Raw genomic sequence first — 17,374 nt, forward strand, 5'->3', positions numbered from 1 at the left:
CAAAACCTGAGAGGGGGAAAAAAAAAGAACAAACCGCACCAGGCAGGCGGCTTTTTAATTAGCACGGCAACGGCGACATGACTGACGCGTCTGTCGACTGTCCCGGTGAGCTGAGCAGATGGTGGCGGGGTTCTTAATTGAGAAGACACTTTGTACCTTACTGCTCGCTTCTTCTTTTTTTATGGAAGGATTTGGTGGGAGAGGAGTAAAAAGATAGATGAGATGGCTTACTTTCTTCTCATCAAACTTTGCGAGCGCTGCGACGAGCCTCGCCGTCTTGACGCTGGTCTCCTCTTCCAGGAAGACGATCCACGAGGAATTCTTTCCGAAGGTGTGAGACAAACTGAGGATGCAGAAAAAAAATACATTGCTACAAGCAGTGTCTGAAACTCATGAGAAAAAGTTAGCGGACACCGGGGCAGACAACTCTGAAAAGTTGCCTGCACGGCCATGAAGTTGCCTGCCCCATTTTTCACAACTTGAAACACAATAAGACGACTAATCGCAAAAAAAAAACAAACATAGTTGCAAAGTATTAAAGATTCAGCCACATGGATTCCCCTTTCTAAGCGCCTTTCAAAACTCTCAAGTACACTTTACAGTCACGGTATAGTCCGTAGCACGAAACAGGCTTCTGATCGGTTGCCGTGCCGAGTATGCAAATTGCTAAACGAACGTTCGTTTGGCAATTTGCATACTCGGCACGGCAACCAATCAGGAGCACTGTAAAGTGTCCTTGAGAGTTTTGAAATGCGCTTAGAAAGAGGAGTCCTCGTGGCTTTTACAGACAACGCAACGCAAACATTGCATTGTGCACCATGATGACAAACGACAACTGGAGCAAAATCTTCAGCAAGGGATATTGACCATAAATTAAGCAAGGGAGCATTTGTGCGAGGTACGTACGTCCTTAATTAAAAAAAAAATCATTTATACTTCACAACAATGTTTGTTTGTTTTTGTTTTTTTGCGGTTAGTCGTCTGATTGTGTTTCAAGTTGTGAAAAATGGGGCAGGCAACTTTTCAGAGTTGTCTGCCCCGGTGTCCGCTAACTTTTTGTCATGAGTTTCAGACGCTGACAGTACATAAGCAAAACTCACTCATTCACTCGTTCATTCGACTCACGAAGGCAGCAGAGGAAGGATGCTCCAGTCTCCGTCGTTGTCAGACAAAGTGTGAAGGAGCAAAACCAGCGGAGGTTTCTAGAAAACAACAAAACACCACACGTTGACAGTTTGATGGGAGACCAAATCACCTTTTATTTTTATAAATGCCATCCATGTGCAAAATGTACTTTCCATTGAATGTGTTCAGTATAATAACCAAAGAGGAAATTCAATTTGCGTTCTCTAGCGTATATATTTTCATTTCGGAGCTCATTTTGAGAAAAAGGGCGAGAAAAAAAATCCAGATTCAATGTAACATTGTAACGAACTTCTCTGCTCCTCCAAACACGAAGACAATACGCTACACGAAAGACCCGCAACTCGAAGTCCACCAGGCATTGTACATAAATACAATTTACTTGGTGAAATCCCCTAAAAAATATTGTTGGAAAATTGTGGCGACAGCTATCGTGCCCGGAATATAGGATAACAGGTAACGTCCACCGTGCTTGACAATAAATACACAAAAAAAAGGAACAAATGACTTCTTTTTTACCAACAGAACAAGCCATTCTCAAGTTTTTTGTCTGAATTTTTATCTCCCGCAAATGAAGTGGAAGTGTGAACAGATAACTTGAAGAAGTCCATCCACATCTGAAAATGTCGACACGGTGATGAATCTCACCTCTGAGCGAGCATGCGCCTGCTGGATCAAATCCTCTCGTTGTTTCTCCGCTCGCCCGGCGTGGAAGGAGTTCCTCTGACTCCGGATGATGAATACGACCTCTCCGACATCTGCGCAATACAAAACAAAAGGCCCGCAGGGTGAGGAATGAAAAGAGCGCCGATCGATGACCTTCATCCCTTTGGTAGTGGTGGGGGAGATGAGTGGGGGGGGGGTGCCTTTTGCTAATCTCCGTCTCCCGTCAGGCAATAACAAGCAAGGCATTAAGAGCTTAATTAGGTGGGAGAAGCAGAAAGGTCACGGCCCAAACTGTCGCTGAATGAAAAATGGACACGGTTTCCTGCAAAGCACCGGAACAACCAAAGAAGACCTTTCAGAATGAGACTGATCCAATAATGCCCCTTGCATTTCATCGACACCCCTGCCGGCAGAATGCTGGGGCTCTGCCTGGCATATTAATCACACACTTCAAGGTTACATGGGGCATATTAAGGGATGTGAAATTAATTGAAGACTAGAACCACTCCAAAAATGAATGCAAAGATACTTTTGGCAGCACCATATGACACACTCGTCACCACCAAAGTGTTACAGCTGTCCATTTCGGGATGTGTGCAACTTGAAGTTGTATCACCAACCCATTTTGATTGACCAAGTAAGAACAGCACAGATATTCATTTTCAAATGTCAAAGTACAAAGTCATTACAGAATAGTGAAATAGAGATAAGTCGGCAAGAAGAAATAAAATCGACTCCAGTGCCACTAAGTATTAGTACAGTGATACCTTGGCTTATGAACTTAATTGGTTCCCAGAAAGTGTGTGTACGGCGAAAAGTGTGTATTCCAAACATTAATTTTCCATAGGAAACCATTAAAATGAGAATAATCCGTTCCCAGGTCCCCATAAAACATCATTTTCAACTAAATAAGCCTTAAAACTACACACACTATACCTTATTTTATGTATAATAAATGTGCTATGGTATTGTAATAAAAAAAAAATAAACCGTACTAGATAATAAAGTAGTTTTATTTCACTTTGTGATAGTCGTTGATGGCTTGATGGAATTGATAGCTTTTTGCATAAAGTGTTTCAAGGATCTCTGGGTTGTACATCTTAGAGGTTGTGATATTGCGACAGCTACAGATGCAGGCAGACACACTAGAAACTTCATTCATAGCTGCTTCCCTTGCTTGTATGTTCTCGTCATATTGTACAGATGGCTTGTGCAGGTTATTTGTGGAGCCCGATTGATGGGATATGTTAACCTTGCAGTCTACACTCTGCCTTTTATCTATCAATAAAGTTGCCACGGATCTTGACCAATCACATGTGGCTTTAACTGAAGACTGGGGGCGGGGAATAGAGGGAAAAAAAGGCACCTGCCATTTCAGGAGCTGCAAGAACCGGCGCGTTTGCGAACGACACATCAATCATTTTAGCGCTCCGTGTGTCTCCTGAAAAATAGTTTGTATGCCAAGATTATATTCTGGCAAATTTAACCTTCGTAACCCGAAATGTTCGTTAGTTGAAGCGTTCGTAAGCCAAGGTATCACTTCACTTTGTTACTTCTCACCAATGCTTTTCCTTCGACTTGAAAACAAATCTGCTGTAAAGCCCCAGTGAAAATAATCTCTTTTAGCACAGTAGAGTGCAGCAGTGCATTCATTGGGATCGTTTTTTTTCCTCACGTTCAAAATTGCGTACACAGCCGAGAGACATCAGACATTTTTGTCACTTTTGGGCGGTTGGGTTGTTACGTGCAAGAGCCGGGGGTGCTTTCCGTTCGACTTTGTTGGTGCAGCCAATATCATCCGTCACCGAGCACTATCATGAAAGCGAACCTTTAAGTGGATGTCACATGAAGACAAATGGCGGGGCGAGCTTGCCGCTTTAATGGCGAGCCGGGGATATCGAAGCTGCAGTGCGCTCGTGTGTGAGGCGAATGTCATCACCAACTGGGAAGAAATCCCGATGATATCCCAGGGAGCACATTTCCTTGATGTTCAACGGCCTTCAGATCGATGCGTTTGAGCTTCCTGTCAGAAATTAAAATTCTCAAAAGCCTGTGGCTCAGATTTGGTCTCTTAAATGGTGTTGAAAACTGTGAGCAGTCGTCACAAAAAGCAAACAGTAAAGTCGACAAGAACTGGGCATACAAATCAAGATTGCAGGCTATGGATATGCAACGGGGTTGGCGGTTGGGGGGGGGGGCGGTTTGAAATAAAATATTTGGGCTTTCTCCCCCCCCCCCCCAAAAAAAAAAAAAGAGTGGAAGGAACAGAAAGGAAGTCTGGAGTGAAGTCTTTTGACAGAAAAGAGTGAGGAAAAGAGGCAAAGAAGCGCGTACAGGCAGGCTGAAACGGCTGGAGAAAAATGTCAGGTGTGATGTGTGATAGAAGAGTTTGAGCTAAGATGAACGGAAGGTGGTGAGATCAGCCATGATGTTTGGACTGGAGACATTGCCGCTGAAGAAAAGACAGGAAGCGGAGCTGAAGATGTTGAGATTTTCTTTGGGAGTGAGCGGGTTGGAATGGATGAGAAATGAGTATACTGACTGAGGTGGTTTGGACATGTCCACAGGAAAGAGTGAATATATTGGGAGAGGGATGCTGAGCCTTGAACAGCCAGGCAGGAGACCGAAAGGAAGGCCTAAGAGGAGGTTAATGCTGCTGCTCACCCACAGGAAAACTTATCCTGTGACTGTAAAGTGTCCTTGAGAGTTTTGAAAGGCGCTTATAAATGACATGTATTATTGTTATTATTATTATTATTATTATTATTACTAATGGATGTTGCCATAGAGGACGTAGCTAGTGTGTGTCACGTTTTGCGTTGTGGTGGATGGTTGTGGATCCCAAAAAAGCAGGCAGGAGGGTGGGGCAGGTTGTAATTGACAAATTGCATTAAATAAAGTCAGAAGGAACTAAATCTAAAGCATCAAAGTCATCGGAACAGAAAAGTACAAAGTATCAAAGAAAACCATGAGTAAAAATTTGCCAAGATGAAGCAAACCGTGAAACAAACGAACGTGAAACGAAACAAACGTGAAACAAACACAATGACCTGACACCAAATGGTCGTGCGGGGAGTCCGGTAACTGCCACTGATTGAAACGACCAACACCTGTGCAGCTGCAGGCGGGGCCGACAGCACCACCCGTTGGTCACCAACCAGAACGTGACAGCATGGGAGAAGAGGCTGCACAAAACAGGGTGAGATGGAGGATATTGATTCGCTGTGGCAACGCCTGACGGGGAAAAGCCAAAAGGAAAAGAAGAAGTATATGTCCTCAAACAACTGGACTGCAAACCAAATTAATCTGGGATTTGTACACATCCAGTTTCTGAAAACTGTAGGAGGCTTCCACCTCCAAAACAAGTCTTTTGGTGAGTCCTGCTTGCCTTGTACAACACTTCAATTTTGGCTTCAGCTCTCCTAAAAGGAACGTTTTACAATGGCCCAAACTTCAACTACTGTTACTCATATGCGGAATATAGTCAGTATGCTAACATGTATGCAATTACTTTGTATCCTGTGGTCGGGTATTGCTACCAAAGCTCACAAGCTGACAGTTGCGATTCTAACACTTGGCAAGACCGCTCGCAGGGTGGAGAAAATGACGAAGCACTTGGATTAAGAGTTTACCATAAATTCTCCCTGTCGTTGCATATAATACCGGATCAGGGTTAGTCAAAATGTTCTCAGAGAAATGCCATCATTTTGAAGCAAGTGATTACATGGTGCCAAAATTCTTACAGGAAGGCATTTACATGTGGAAACAGATTACAAAAGTGTATAGACAATAATGGAGAAAAAAAATGCTGAAAAAAAATAAATTAATGAGTTGTTAAATAAAGAAATTCAGGGATTTGTTTGTATTGATAATCGATATTGCGCGAAGATGCTACAGTCGTTGGACCATAGGCAACTAGGGGTCAAACCAAAAATCTGGATGGCATACCCCAAAATAAAACAGGCTATGCCACAGCTAACACTAATAACGGTCGGTTGCAAAGGAAGGATTTACAAAATCACCCAACGACGTCAGTCAATACGTCCAATCTGAGAGAGATCAAATCCTCCCACCACCACCTCTCAATGTCCGGTTGGGCTCTGTCACGGTTTGCAAGGTGGTGGTGGATCCCAAAAAACAGGCAGGAGGAGGGAGCAGCAGGATGTATTTGACAAATTGTATTAAAATAAAGTCAGCAGGAACAAAATCTCAAACATCAAAGTCATCTGTACAAAAAAGTACAAAGTATTAAAGAAAACCAAGAGTAAAAGTCTGCCGAGATGAAACAAACCTGACAGTGTGCAGCAAACACGTACACAGTACGATGACCTGACACCGAATGGTCGTGCCGGGAGTCCTTTTAACTTCCACTGATGAAGACAAGCAACACCTGTGCAACTGAGGGCGGGGCCGACAGCACTACCCGTTGGTCGCCAACCAGAACGTGACAGGCTCAATAAATGGCTGCCTTTGCATCTGTTTCCAGAAAGTTCAGATTGACAGCTGAATCGGATTAACCGTTTCCCAATCCCTCCATTACGGAGATAAAATAGTGCTGCGCGTCGAGGAGAGTAAAAATGGAGGGTGAGGGGGAGAAACTAATTAAGAGTGAACGTGTAGGCTTTCGACTCAATGCTAATGGCTTTCCATTGATCATCAAATTGCAGCAAGAAGAATAAAAACGAAGGGAACATTGCGGAGAGCATCCTTCGTTCACCTTCGTCCATTGTGTCCTTTGCCTTTCAGGTGAAAATCAGCATCTGCCAGCCACTCATGAGTGAGCGTGACGGACGGCGATGGCACAATCAATCCATTGATCTGAATGCACACGGCTTGTGGCTGTCAAACATGAGCAAACGGCTAAGCTGCAAAGGCAACGGGCTTGCCGCCCGGAAAAGTCAACCGGTGCAAATACTATCTCGGAAGTTCTACTTGGCTATTCCACTGTGGAAGCACAGGAGGGGAAAGTGATTTAGCCTGGGGCCCAGCTGTGATTAAAAAGGTGTTAAAATGAAATATGCTACGCATTTGAAGATGTGGTGTGTGTGTGTGTGTGTGTGTGTGTGTGTGTGCGTGTGTGCGTGCGTGTGCATGCGCGCTGTGTACATATGCTGCAAGTGAATGTAGAACAGTCTGCAGCCTGACGAGCGCAAATCAACTGTGACAGTTCCCGAAAGCGGCAAAGAGGATGTTGCTCGCCCGAGTTTCACCGTGACACCCAATGGTAAAGAACTCTCTCAGGATCTGAAAAGGAAAAAAAATGGCAGGACGGATCAAAGAAATGGAATGTAGATGCTCAGCATCACATTGTATGTGGCGAGTTAATCTTCGGAACGCCGCCGTCATTTCCGAAGAGGTCCCGGAAGTCATGAGAAAGCCCGCAAATATTTTGCTGCGTCTGAAAAGGGCTTCCCATCGCAAGAGGTGGTCGACTTAGGCACAGAGATGACATTTTGATGAATACAGACTTTTAATTGCCTAAAATGAAGTAAATGCAATGGATTTAACACCTGGAAATGTCAGCAGGGACAAAATTGTAATTGGGAAAAGAACAAAAAAAAAAAGGTTTGTGCACCTGGAATTGATCTCGCAACATTTTTCTTTAAATATCAGCTGCTTCAACCTGTTCACTGAGCGAAATGACATTTGGGATGAAGGCTTATCAAGATTGCACCCAGTCGGGGGGGGGGGGGGGGGGGAGGTAGATTTAAAGGACAACAGACACCTCCCGACATAGTTGCGTCCGTAATTTGTAAAATCACTTCAAATGACTTCTACTGACTGCATTTTCCACCCCATCTATCAGTGTCTGAAACTCATGACAAAAAGTTAGCGGACACCGGGGCAGACAACTCTGAAAAGTTGCCTGCACGGCCATAAAGTTGCCTGTCCCCTTTTTCACAATTTGAAACACAATAAGACGACTAATCGCAAAAAAAAAACATTGTTGCGAACTATAAAAGATTTTTTTTAATTTAGTAAATGACTACCACAAATGCTCCCTTGCTTAATTTATGGCAAATATGCCTTGCTGAAGATTTTGCTCCAGTTGCTGTTTGTTGTCATGGTGCACAACTCAATGTTTGCGTTTCGTTGTCTGCTCAAAGTTACGTGGACTCCACTTTCTAAGCGGCGTTCTAAAACGCTCAAGTACACTTTTCAGTCAAGGTGTAGTCTGAAGCAGGCTTCTTATTGGCTGCCGGTGCCGAGTATGCAAATTGCCAAACGAACATTTGTTTGTCAGCGAAGCCTCTTGGATGGGAGGCGAAACGTCCGACACCTTCAAAAAAGTACAGATGACGGCTGAAGAAACCTTCTCATCGATGTACCTTGTAGTGGTTTGTTTGTAGCTTTCGCTTCATTGAATATAACATACAGTAAAGTCTCGTTATATCGATATCGGATATATCGATAGTCCCGGTTATATCGATACTATTTCTATGCACGCACGGAGAAAATTACATGCAAACAGGGTCGGATATATCGATAGTCCCGGTTATATCGATATTTTTTCGGACTCCCTTGAATATCGATATAACGAGACTTTACTGTATATTGTTTGATTTGAAAAACAAAAACAAAAAAACACTTTTTTTTCTTGAAGAAATTGTTGGCCACCCGGGCTGAGACGTTTTGAAAGTTGTACGCCCGACGTAAAAGTTGTGTTCCCCGGGCCACCGGGCAGACGCTATTTCAAACACTGCATATAGCTATATTTTTATTTTTTGAAATCCACACTGAATATTCAAGGGGTCTTGTTTTCGAGTTGAGGAAAATGCCAGAAGTGACGTATCTTTACCTGAGGAAGGCAGGATTGTTGACATCGTGGATTGAACGAGAAAGCGATACACAGGAGATTTTGAGTGCAGTGTTGGTACTTTGTTTCATCTGAAAATACTGTGTTGAGTGAGAAATTAGAAGTTAAACTACATAAATAACGTGATGGTGAATCGTTGACATGAACCTTCATATATAAAGATAAATAAATACATGCATTTATTAATGACTATGTAGATGGATGAATGAATGAATGAATGAATGAATGAATGAATGAATGAATGAATGAAGGAAGGAATGAATGAAGGAATGAATGAATGAATGAGCAAATAAACAAATGAACGGCCGAATGCATACAAACGAATTAATACAAATGAAGGAAGGAAAGAATGAAGAAAAGGAAGGGAGGAAGGACACCGGATACACAGCGGCCTCTTATTCACGGCTTTGCCTTCGTCTATTTATTTTACCCCAATCCAGATTCAAAAAACTCCTCTCAATTGTTCCATTTGTAATCAAACAAATTGTGTGCAATAATGCCTGCCGACACAAACAATGTCCTCCATTGCCCTGTTAAGTCTGAAAAAAGGCAATCAAGTGAGTCCCCCGAGCCCCCTTCACCTCCGTCAAGACGGATGTTTGTAACACCGAGTGACCCGTCTGGAAACGGTGTGTCCCATTTGAGGACAAATCACATTTCCCAATGTTGAACCTCAGCGGAAATCGGCACTCGGTGGAGTGCCGAGTTCCCATTCTTTCTTTGTTTACTTTTGGAAGGAAAATGGTGCGGAAAATGTTGGCTTCTTGGATTTTCTGTCATCGTTGCACGGATAGAAAAACAAGTCGATGCAGGATTTGCCAAACAGGGCGCAGTCCCACCTCAACATGAAGGACCCAAGCTTAAATGTTTATTTAATAAGCTGTGAGCCAATTGTGTTTCTTTACAGTAAGATGCATTTATATTTAGAGATGCGCATTTGTACACACTTGTACTATTATTGCTACACCAGCTGTCATGTTGGCACAGTGTCAAACATTTTTTTGGGCTTTCCTTTTTTGTGATTAGACTCACCGAGCTGCCTGGCAGGGATCTCCTGCGCATCTTCCCAACTCTGAAAAACACAGCAAGAAAAAAGCGCTTCAATAATTAAGGTCGACAAGACGCGGAGGAATAACCGTGGGTTTGTTGCGGTGCTAATTGCGCCGTGAGCTCTCGGGGCGGGTTGCACCTCAAGGGCTGCGGGCAAAATCAATCAATCGCGAGCCGAGCCGAGCCGAGCCGAGCCTCGTGCAGGTCTCATCCTTTCGCCTTTTTTTCCCCACCGGGACGACATGGCGCCAGCCCCAAATTATCTGTCATGCATTTTTAAACATCACAAGAGCAAAAAAACAGTTCTCCATTTTTTTTCAGGGGTGCTGATTGCGGCGTTGGGCACACTCCAATGTTTTTTTCTTTTTTTCCTCTTGTCATCCACTCAAGTGGCGGCAATGGAGCAGAACGGGTCGGCGCGTTTTGACCTTTGTTGACGTTCAGAGTGGCCCAGCGGATGGACTTCCATGAAGTCAACTTGTTTTCGGAGGATGGCAATTGGAAGAAGAGAGAGCAAAGGGAGCGCTAAGTACGTGTGTCCACCGGGATTTTTTTTCTCCCTCTTTTTCGTTTAGGTGACAAGCGTTGTGCGCACAGGTCAACAAAATCGTATCAACTGGAACAAATTGGGACGGGAAACAACGTCAGACGAATCGGCATCGGAGATTTTGTCTTGCGCACAAGGTCTTAAGGTAATGTTAAGCCATTTGAGGCGCGCTGATTAGCTGCAGTAGCTTATATTAACATTTGTTTCATAATATTTTTGGACATCAAACGTGAGAATTTCTATTTTTATTTCATTTTTTGTATCTAACACTAGAAAAAAAATGCATGACAATCCGAGGCCAATATCCCATCATCAAATACTGAGTCTACTGCGCGAGTGAGCACGATGGAAATTTCATGAGTGAATAGATGCTAATGTGACAGGTTGTAAATTATCGTATTTCCTATTTTGGTTACATTCGCGTAGTTCTATTGGTTTACAAATGATATATATCGAAAATGTTTATTTAAACATGGAACGCCTGCTTCGGTTCATGTTTCGTGTCGGACCGATTTAGATCGTTGGACCGGAAATTGTTGTGCGCGTACGTTTGCATTAGATCGGGGCATTCGAAGTAAACCACTGTTGAGTCAAGACGTATCACATTGCTTGTCTTGTGGTTTTTTTCTGGATCCCACAACACCGTATCTCCCTTACTATAGTGGAGAGCGCAACATTTTGGAGGCACCGCTGGGATATTTGCGTTCGAGTGTTGTCTACTCGCCGTGGGTAGAAGCTCGCGCCGAATATCCCCAATCAACCCAGTCGGAGTGGCGTCGCCGTTTACTGGTTTGTTTCTACATGTGCTCTAGTTGCATCTCTGTGCGTACAGCCACCACTAGAGGGCACTGGAAGACTTTGAAGTGAATCCGGCCAGCTGAACTGCGTCTACCCTCTCGAAAATGGCGTTAGAGGAATTACAGTTGGACATCAAAGGCAAGTTATTTGGACTGAATTTTCAACAGTTGTCAGAGTTATGTGCTGAAATCCAAATATCTGGACTGGAAAGAGAGCAACTTACAGGAAAGACTCGAGGCCAACTAATTAATATTGTGTCAACCTACACTGAAAGAGCTGAATTAGAGCTAGAAGATGGAGGAATGTCAGATTTGCTACGTATAAAGGACTTGATTGAAAGTATAAAAGATTTTCAACCAGGAATAGCCAAACCAAGTGAAAAAGGTCGGGATGCAGTGCGAAAGAGAAGCATAGTGCCCCCAGACACTGCCCCCTGGCGCAAAGATTTCAAAATATCTGGACAAATAGGTGAACTCGGACAAAAAGATAAACTCACATTTCCTAATTTGGTCAGACAGATAGAAAGTGGGCTCAGTAAAGGCTACCAGGGGGATGAGATCATCGATGCAGTGGTTCGTGCCATAACACCAGGTCTGCAGTTGAGAAGCTACCTCGAAGGGAAAGAAAATCTTACCCTAACTTCTTTACGAAGGATTCTCCGATCTCACTATCAAGAGAGAGGAGCCACTGAGTTGTACAAGCAGCTCTCATCGGAAGTGCAGACTAATAAAGAGTCCCCACAGAAATTTCTACTGCGTGCAATGGATCTTCGTCAAAGGATTCTTTTTGCATCTCAAGAAGCTGAATCAGGGGTGAAGTATGATCCCACGTTGGTCCAGAGTTTATTCCTGCACACAGTTCTGACGGGGTTACAGAGTGACAATGTAAAGAGTGACATGCAACCTTTCCTCCTGCTAACCACCACATCAGATGAAGTACTGTTAGAAAAATTAAACATGGCATGTGCAAATGAAAAAGAGCGACAGGAAAAAAAGAAAAATGCTGCTGCACGGGTGACAACGCTGAACACTGTCCAGGTAGATGACACACCAGTCCCGATTGGGAAGAAGACAGTCTTAAAGCAGAATACTGTTACTGTGCCGAATGAACTCCTTTCAGAGATCAAAGAGATGAGGTCAGAGATGATGCTGTTAAAAGAGCTGCGTGCAGAAGTGTCCCAGATCAAAGAGACTATTCAGAAACCAACAGCCACTTCTCAGCCCACCAGCGGAGGACCTGAACGCCTGCCTGACCACTACCCTGAACAGGTCGCCTTCACTCCACCTTCACAATATCAGGTAGATCCACCAGCCAGGCACTACTACACCCAGCACTCCCCATCAGCTCTTCAGCAGTACCACCCAGCACCAGGGCCCAGGCCGATGAGGGGGGCAGCACAGTTCCAGCAGCGGTTCGCCCCTCCGCAGTACTACATGCCCCGTCGCCCTCAGCCCAGGTGTTATTCTTGTATTCAGACAGGTGAAGAATATTGTCAGCACTGTTTTAAATGTGGAAGTAGTGAACATTTCAGAGCAGGCTGCAAAGCACAGAACTCAGCTAGGAACCATGCTTTAAACTAGAAAGGGTTACTCCAGTGGGACATGGTGTGACCACAGAGACAGATAGGTCCCAGTGTTACAGTGGTGCTATGAAAATGGAATGTAAGCCCCACACACGTGGCCCCGTTCAGAAGAGACATAAGCAGTCATTTGTCGAGCGTACAGATAAGAACCAGTGTGGCAAATTACCTTCGGTCAGGGAGTTAGTGGGAAAGAAATGTCTTATTCGGTGCTTTTTGGGTAACAAAAGGGTTGAAGCACTCTGGGACTCGGGGTCCCAGGTGTGTGCTGTAGATGAGTTATGGAAACAAACAAACTTACCTGACGTGTCATTGAAAAATGTGAATGAACTTATTGACCCTGATAACACTCTCAATATTGTGGCAGCTAATGGAACGGATATGCCTTATGTAGGATGGCTTGAGATATCATTTAAACTTGGTGCTAATGATCCAGGGCTACTTGTACCAGTATTAGTACTAAAAGGTGACCAGCAACAGTGTCCTATCATAGGGTTTAATGTCATTGAGCGTCTTGTGTTAGATAGCCTCTCTAATGAGTCACAAACAGGGGATACAGAAAAGCTCTTGAAATCGGTTAGACTAGCTTTTCCCCACCTTAAGCGCAATAAAGCTGCCACTTTCATAAAAGCAGTTAGTCTGGGACAAGCACATGAGTACCGTGTAAAAACAACAAATGAGAGATTCACTATAGCCAGGCATAGCTCACTTATTATTCCATGCAAAGTACAGGCTAAGCCCTTTAAGGAAGATGTTACATTGGTTTTTGAGCCAAGTGAAAACCCACAGTGGCCAGATGGCCTCGAGCTTTGTGACTCGTTGGTCTCAGTTAAGGCAGGTTCCATCCCTAGGATAGTTGTTAGTGTCCAGAACCCTACTAATCATGATATTAGGTTTCCAGTAAGGGTCTGTCTACCCAGCTAACATATTTAAAAGGGACCTTCCTTCAGTGGTTGTCAATGAGGTCCATGTCCAGAATACCACCATCGCTCTCAGTGAGCAGTGGGACCCCCCAATAGATCTTTCTCATTTGGACGAAGATAAAAGAAAGACCGTTCAGCAGATGTTGAGAGAGGAATCGGCATCATTTTCAAAATCGGACGACGACATAGGGTGTGTGGAAAACCTACAAATGGACATTTTGTTGAAAGACACTGAGCCTGTTTCAAAGACATATATGTCTGTCCCAAAGCCAATGTACAGAGAGGTGAAAGACTATTTACAGGACTTGATAGCGCAGGGGTGGGTGGAAAAGTCCACTTCCTCCTACTCATCCCCTGTCGTCTGTGTCAGGAAAAAAGATGGTACACTGCGCTTATGTATTGATTACAGAGAGCTGAACCGGAAAACACACCCTGACCGGCACCCCATCCCACGGGTACAGGACGTGGTGGATAGCCTTGGGGGTAACACCATCTTCTCGCTGCTGGACCAAGGCAAAGCATACCACCAGGGGTTCATGTCCAAAGGGAGCCGACACCTGACTGCCTTCGTGACCCCTTGGGGCCTTTATGAATGGATTCGAATTCCGTTTGGACTCATGAATGCACCAGCAGCGTTCCAGCGGTGTATGGAACAATGTCTGGAGGGGTTACGGGACGAAATATGTGTCCCCTATCTTGATGACATTCTTGTTTTCAGCGGGACATTTGACAACCACGTTGAGGACGTCAGACGAGTGTTGCGACGTCTCAGGGAAAATGGAATAAAACTCAAAGCCCGAAAGTGTGACCTCTTTAAGCCGGAAGTGAGGTACCTCGGCAGGATTGTCTCTGCTGAGGGGAGCAGAATGGACCCGGCAGATACAGCAGCAGTGCGTGCCCTGAAAAACAAGCAGCCAGGCACTGTCGGTGAGCTTCGAGCCATTTTGGGACTATTAAGCTATTATAGGCAATACATCAAAGATTTCTCTTGTATCGCTAGTCCCTTGTATGCTTTGCTTAAAGCCCCTCTGAATGTTGAGACTCAGCAGCATCAAAGACAAAAATGGAAAGTGAGACATAACAGTGTGTCTTCCAACACACGTGTTGAGTGGAGTGATGAGCATCAGTCAGTGTTAGAGCAGCTAATAGACTGTTTAGTTCAACCACCAGTTTTAGGTTTTCCTGACTTCGCGCATCCTTTCATTTTGCATACAGATGCCTCTAACCGGGGTTTAGGTGCTGTGTTGTACCAAAGACAAAATGGCAAACTTCGCGTGATAGCCTATGGCTCTCGGACATTAACTGCAGCTGAGAAGAATTATAATTTACACTCGGGCAAGTTGGAATTTTTGGCGCTTAAGTGGGCGATCACAGACAAGTTTCGTGATTATTTGTACTATGCACCATTCTTCACTGTGTATAGTGACAATAATCCACTCACGTATGTACTGTCGACTGCTAAGTTAAATGCAACTGGGTGCAGGTGGGTCGCAGAACTTTCTGATTTTAATTTTACTGTTAAATATCGTCCCGGTAAGGAAAATGTTGATGCAGACAGTTTATCTAGGATGCCCCTTGATATGGTAACATATATGGAAGGATGTACAAAAGAAATGTCATATGATGCTGTGAGTGCTGCCGTACAAGCGGTTGACCAACAGAACGAGTCTAGTGCAGCTTGGTCTATGGGAATCTCAGCTATGTGTGCCGAGGTGTCACTAAACACACCGATAGCCCCATTGACTGTTGGACAGATCAAGCTAGATCAAGAGACTGACCCCATTATAGGACATATTATTAGATACAAACTGGCGGAGACGAAACCGCTAGGTACTGAAGTAAGAAAGCATTGTCCTCAAGTTGTTTGTCTTGTGAGGGAATGGGACAAGCTACACTTTAATGACAGAGGTGTTTTGTACAGAAAAACGGCAAACAGAACCCAACTACTGCTTCCTGAAAAACACAAGGTGACAGTGTTAAAAGAGCTGCATGATGAAATGGGCCACCATGGTGTAGAAAGGACTCTTTCCCTTGTAAGGGATCGTTTTTACTGGCCCTTTATGCAAAAAGAAATAGAGGACTATGTACTGAGAGAGTGTGTGTGCCTAAAACACAAAAAGCCCAACCGTGAGACCAGAGCCCCTCTTACTAATATTGTGACTACTCAGCCTTTTGAACTTGTCTCCGTTGACTTTTTGCATCTTGACAAATGTAAGGGTGGTTATGAATACGTGCTTGTGCTAGTAGACCATTTTACACGTTTCGCTCAAGTTTATGCTACAACGTCCAAAGCTGGCAAAACAGCGGCAGACAAAATCTTTAATGACTATGCTTTAAAGTTTGGGTTCCCCCTTCGAATTCACCATGATCAGGGTGGTGAATTTGAAAATCAACTTTTTGCTCAACTGAAGGAATATTGTGGGGTTGCGGGTTCAAGGACAACCCCCTACCATCCACAGGGAAATGGACAAGTTGAACGATTTAATCGAACACTGATCCAGATGTTAAAGACACTGACAGAGAAACAAAAGAGTAACTGGAAGGACTCACTAAACAAACTCGTTTATGCTTACAACTGTACCAAAAGTGAGGTGACAGGGTTCTCACCTTTTTACTTACTTTATGGACGTTCACCACGTTTGCCAGTTGATATGTTGTTTAGTTTGAATCCAGACTCGAACCAGGGTGAAACCAACCAGAAGGACTATGTGAAGAAGTGGAAACAGGGCATGGAGGAAGCGTATGCGATCACGCAAGAAAATAACAACAAAGCTGCTGCCAGGAGTAAGAGACTATATGACAGTAAACTAAAGTATTCTACCCTGTTGCCCGGTGATCGTGTTCTGGTTCGAAACTTAACCCCACGTGGAGGTTCAGGCAAACTGAGAAACCACTGGGAGGATGTTGTTCATACAGTGGTTCGTCAAGTCAGCCAAGACATTCCAGTTTATGAGCTGAAACCTGAGAGGGGGAAGGGCAGATCTAGGATACTCCACCGCAATCTCTTGCTGCCATGTGATCATTTGCCATTAGAGACTTCACTACAGTCCCAGTCCAAGGAAAAGTCCACTCGGCAACGACCGAACAAGATGCCGGAAATGGATCCGGAAGAGGATGATGAGGAGGATGAGTATTATCCAGTGTTGCATCGCCAGAGCACCCGACCAGACTCACCAGAACCGCGGGACGTGAGCTTTGTGGAGACAACCCACCATGATGACAATCAACTGGGGAATGAACTGCCGGGGACGGAGCCGGGAGCTGCGGAAGTTGACCAATCTCAGGAGGGCAACATTGGTCCGGAAAATGATCCACCGGTGACAGTGTGTCCCCCTTTTCCCCAGCCACCCCCCAGTAATCCTGATATTGGGGGAAATCAACGGCCACGACGAGAACACAGGAGACCCAAGGTATTCACGTATGATCGCCTTGGTTCGCCATCTTGCTACAATGTAGGGACAGTACCATATCATGGTGAACAGACAATGCCTTGGATGTATGGCGCACACCCCTATTATGCCACGAAATACTACAGAAATGGTTAATCGACACTTCGGTTTAATAGAACAGTGAGATGGAAACAAGAAGACCCCGATGAGCCCTGTATAAGTAAAACGGAATGTATGAAAAGAGTTCCAGTCTGTGAATTGTTGATTGTTATAATGTAAACAGAATGTATGAAAAGAGTTCCAGTCTGTAAACTGTTCATTATTATAGTTCATATTTGGATGCAGTTCATAATACCGTGCGTCATTGTTTTGGGCACGTCGTCCAGCGTATTTATGTATTTACTAGTACATATGTTGGGGACAACATCTATTTTGAGGGGGAGTATGTGACAGGTTGTAAAT

General features: G+C 44.3%; 1 protein-coding gene across 2 annotated transcripts in view; it reads right to left on the reverse strand.

Annotated features, from left to right (window-relative positions):
* Positions 1 to 17,374, reverse strand: part of b3glcta (beta 3-glucosyltransferase a) — a 47,282-nt gene that overhangs the window by 10,521 nt on the left and 19,387 nt on the right. Inside the window, exons 3-6 of one of the 2 annotated variants that reach the window (XM_089014219.1) lie at positions 9,659 to 9,698; positions 1,792 to 1,901; positions 1,126 to 1,202; positions 232 to 343 (exon numbers count right to left, since the gene is read on the reverse strand). In XM_089014219.1, coding sequence (XP_088870345.1) covers positions 232 to 343; positions 1,126 to 1,202; positions 1,792 to 1,901; positions 9,659 to 9,698 — 339 coding nt within the window. Of the gene's footprint in view, positions 1 to 231; positions 344 to 1,100; positions 1,203 to 1,791; positions 1,902 to 9,658; positions 9,702 to 17,374 lie in introns of those variants that run through there. The other variant, XM_089014220.1, reaches the window with a different exon arrangement.

Source organism: Hippocampus bargibanti, linkage group LG14 (genome assembly GCF_051943395.1).
Source record: "Hippocampus bargibanti isolate YZ-2025 linkage group LG14, ASM5194339v1, whole genome shotgun sequence".
In the NCBI taxonomy this organism is placed as follows: Eukaryota; Metazoa; Chordata; class Actinopteri; order Syngnathiformes; family Syngnathidae; genus Hippocampus; species Hippocampus bargibanti.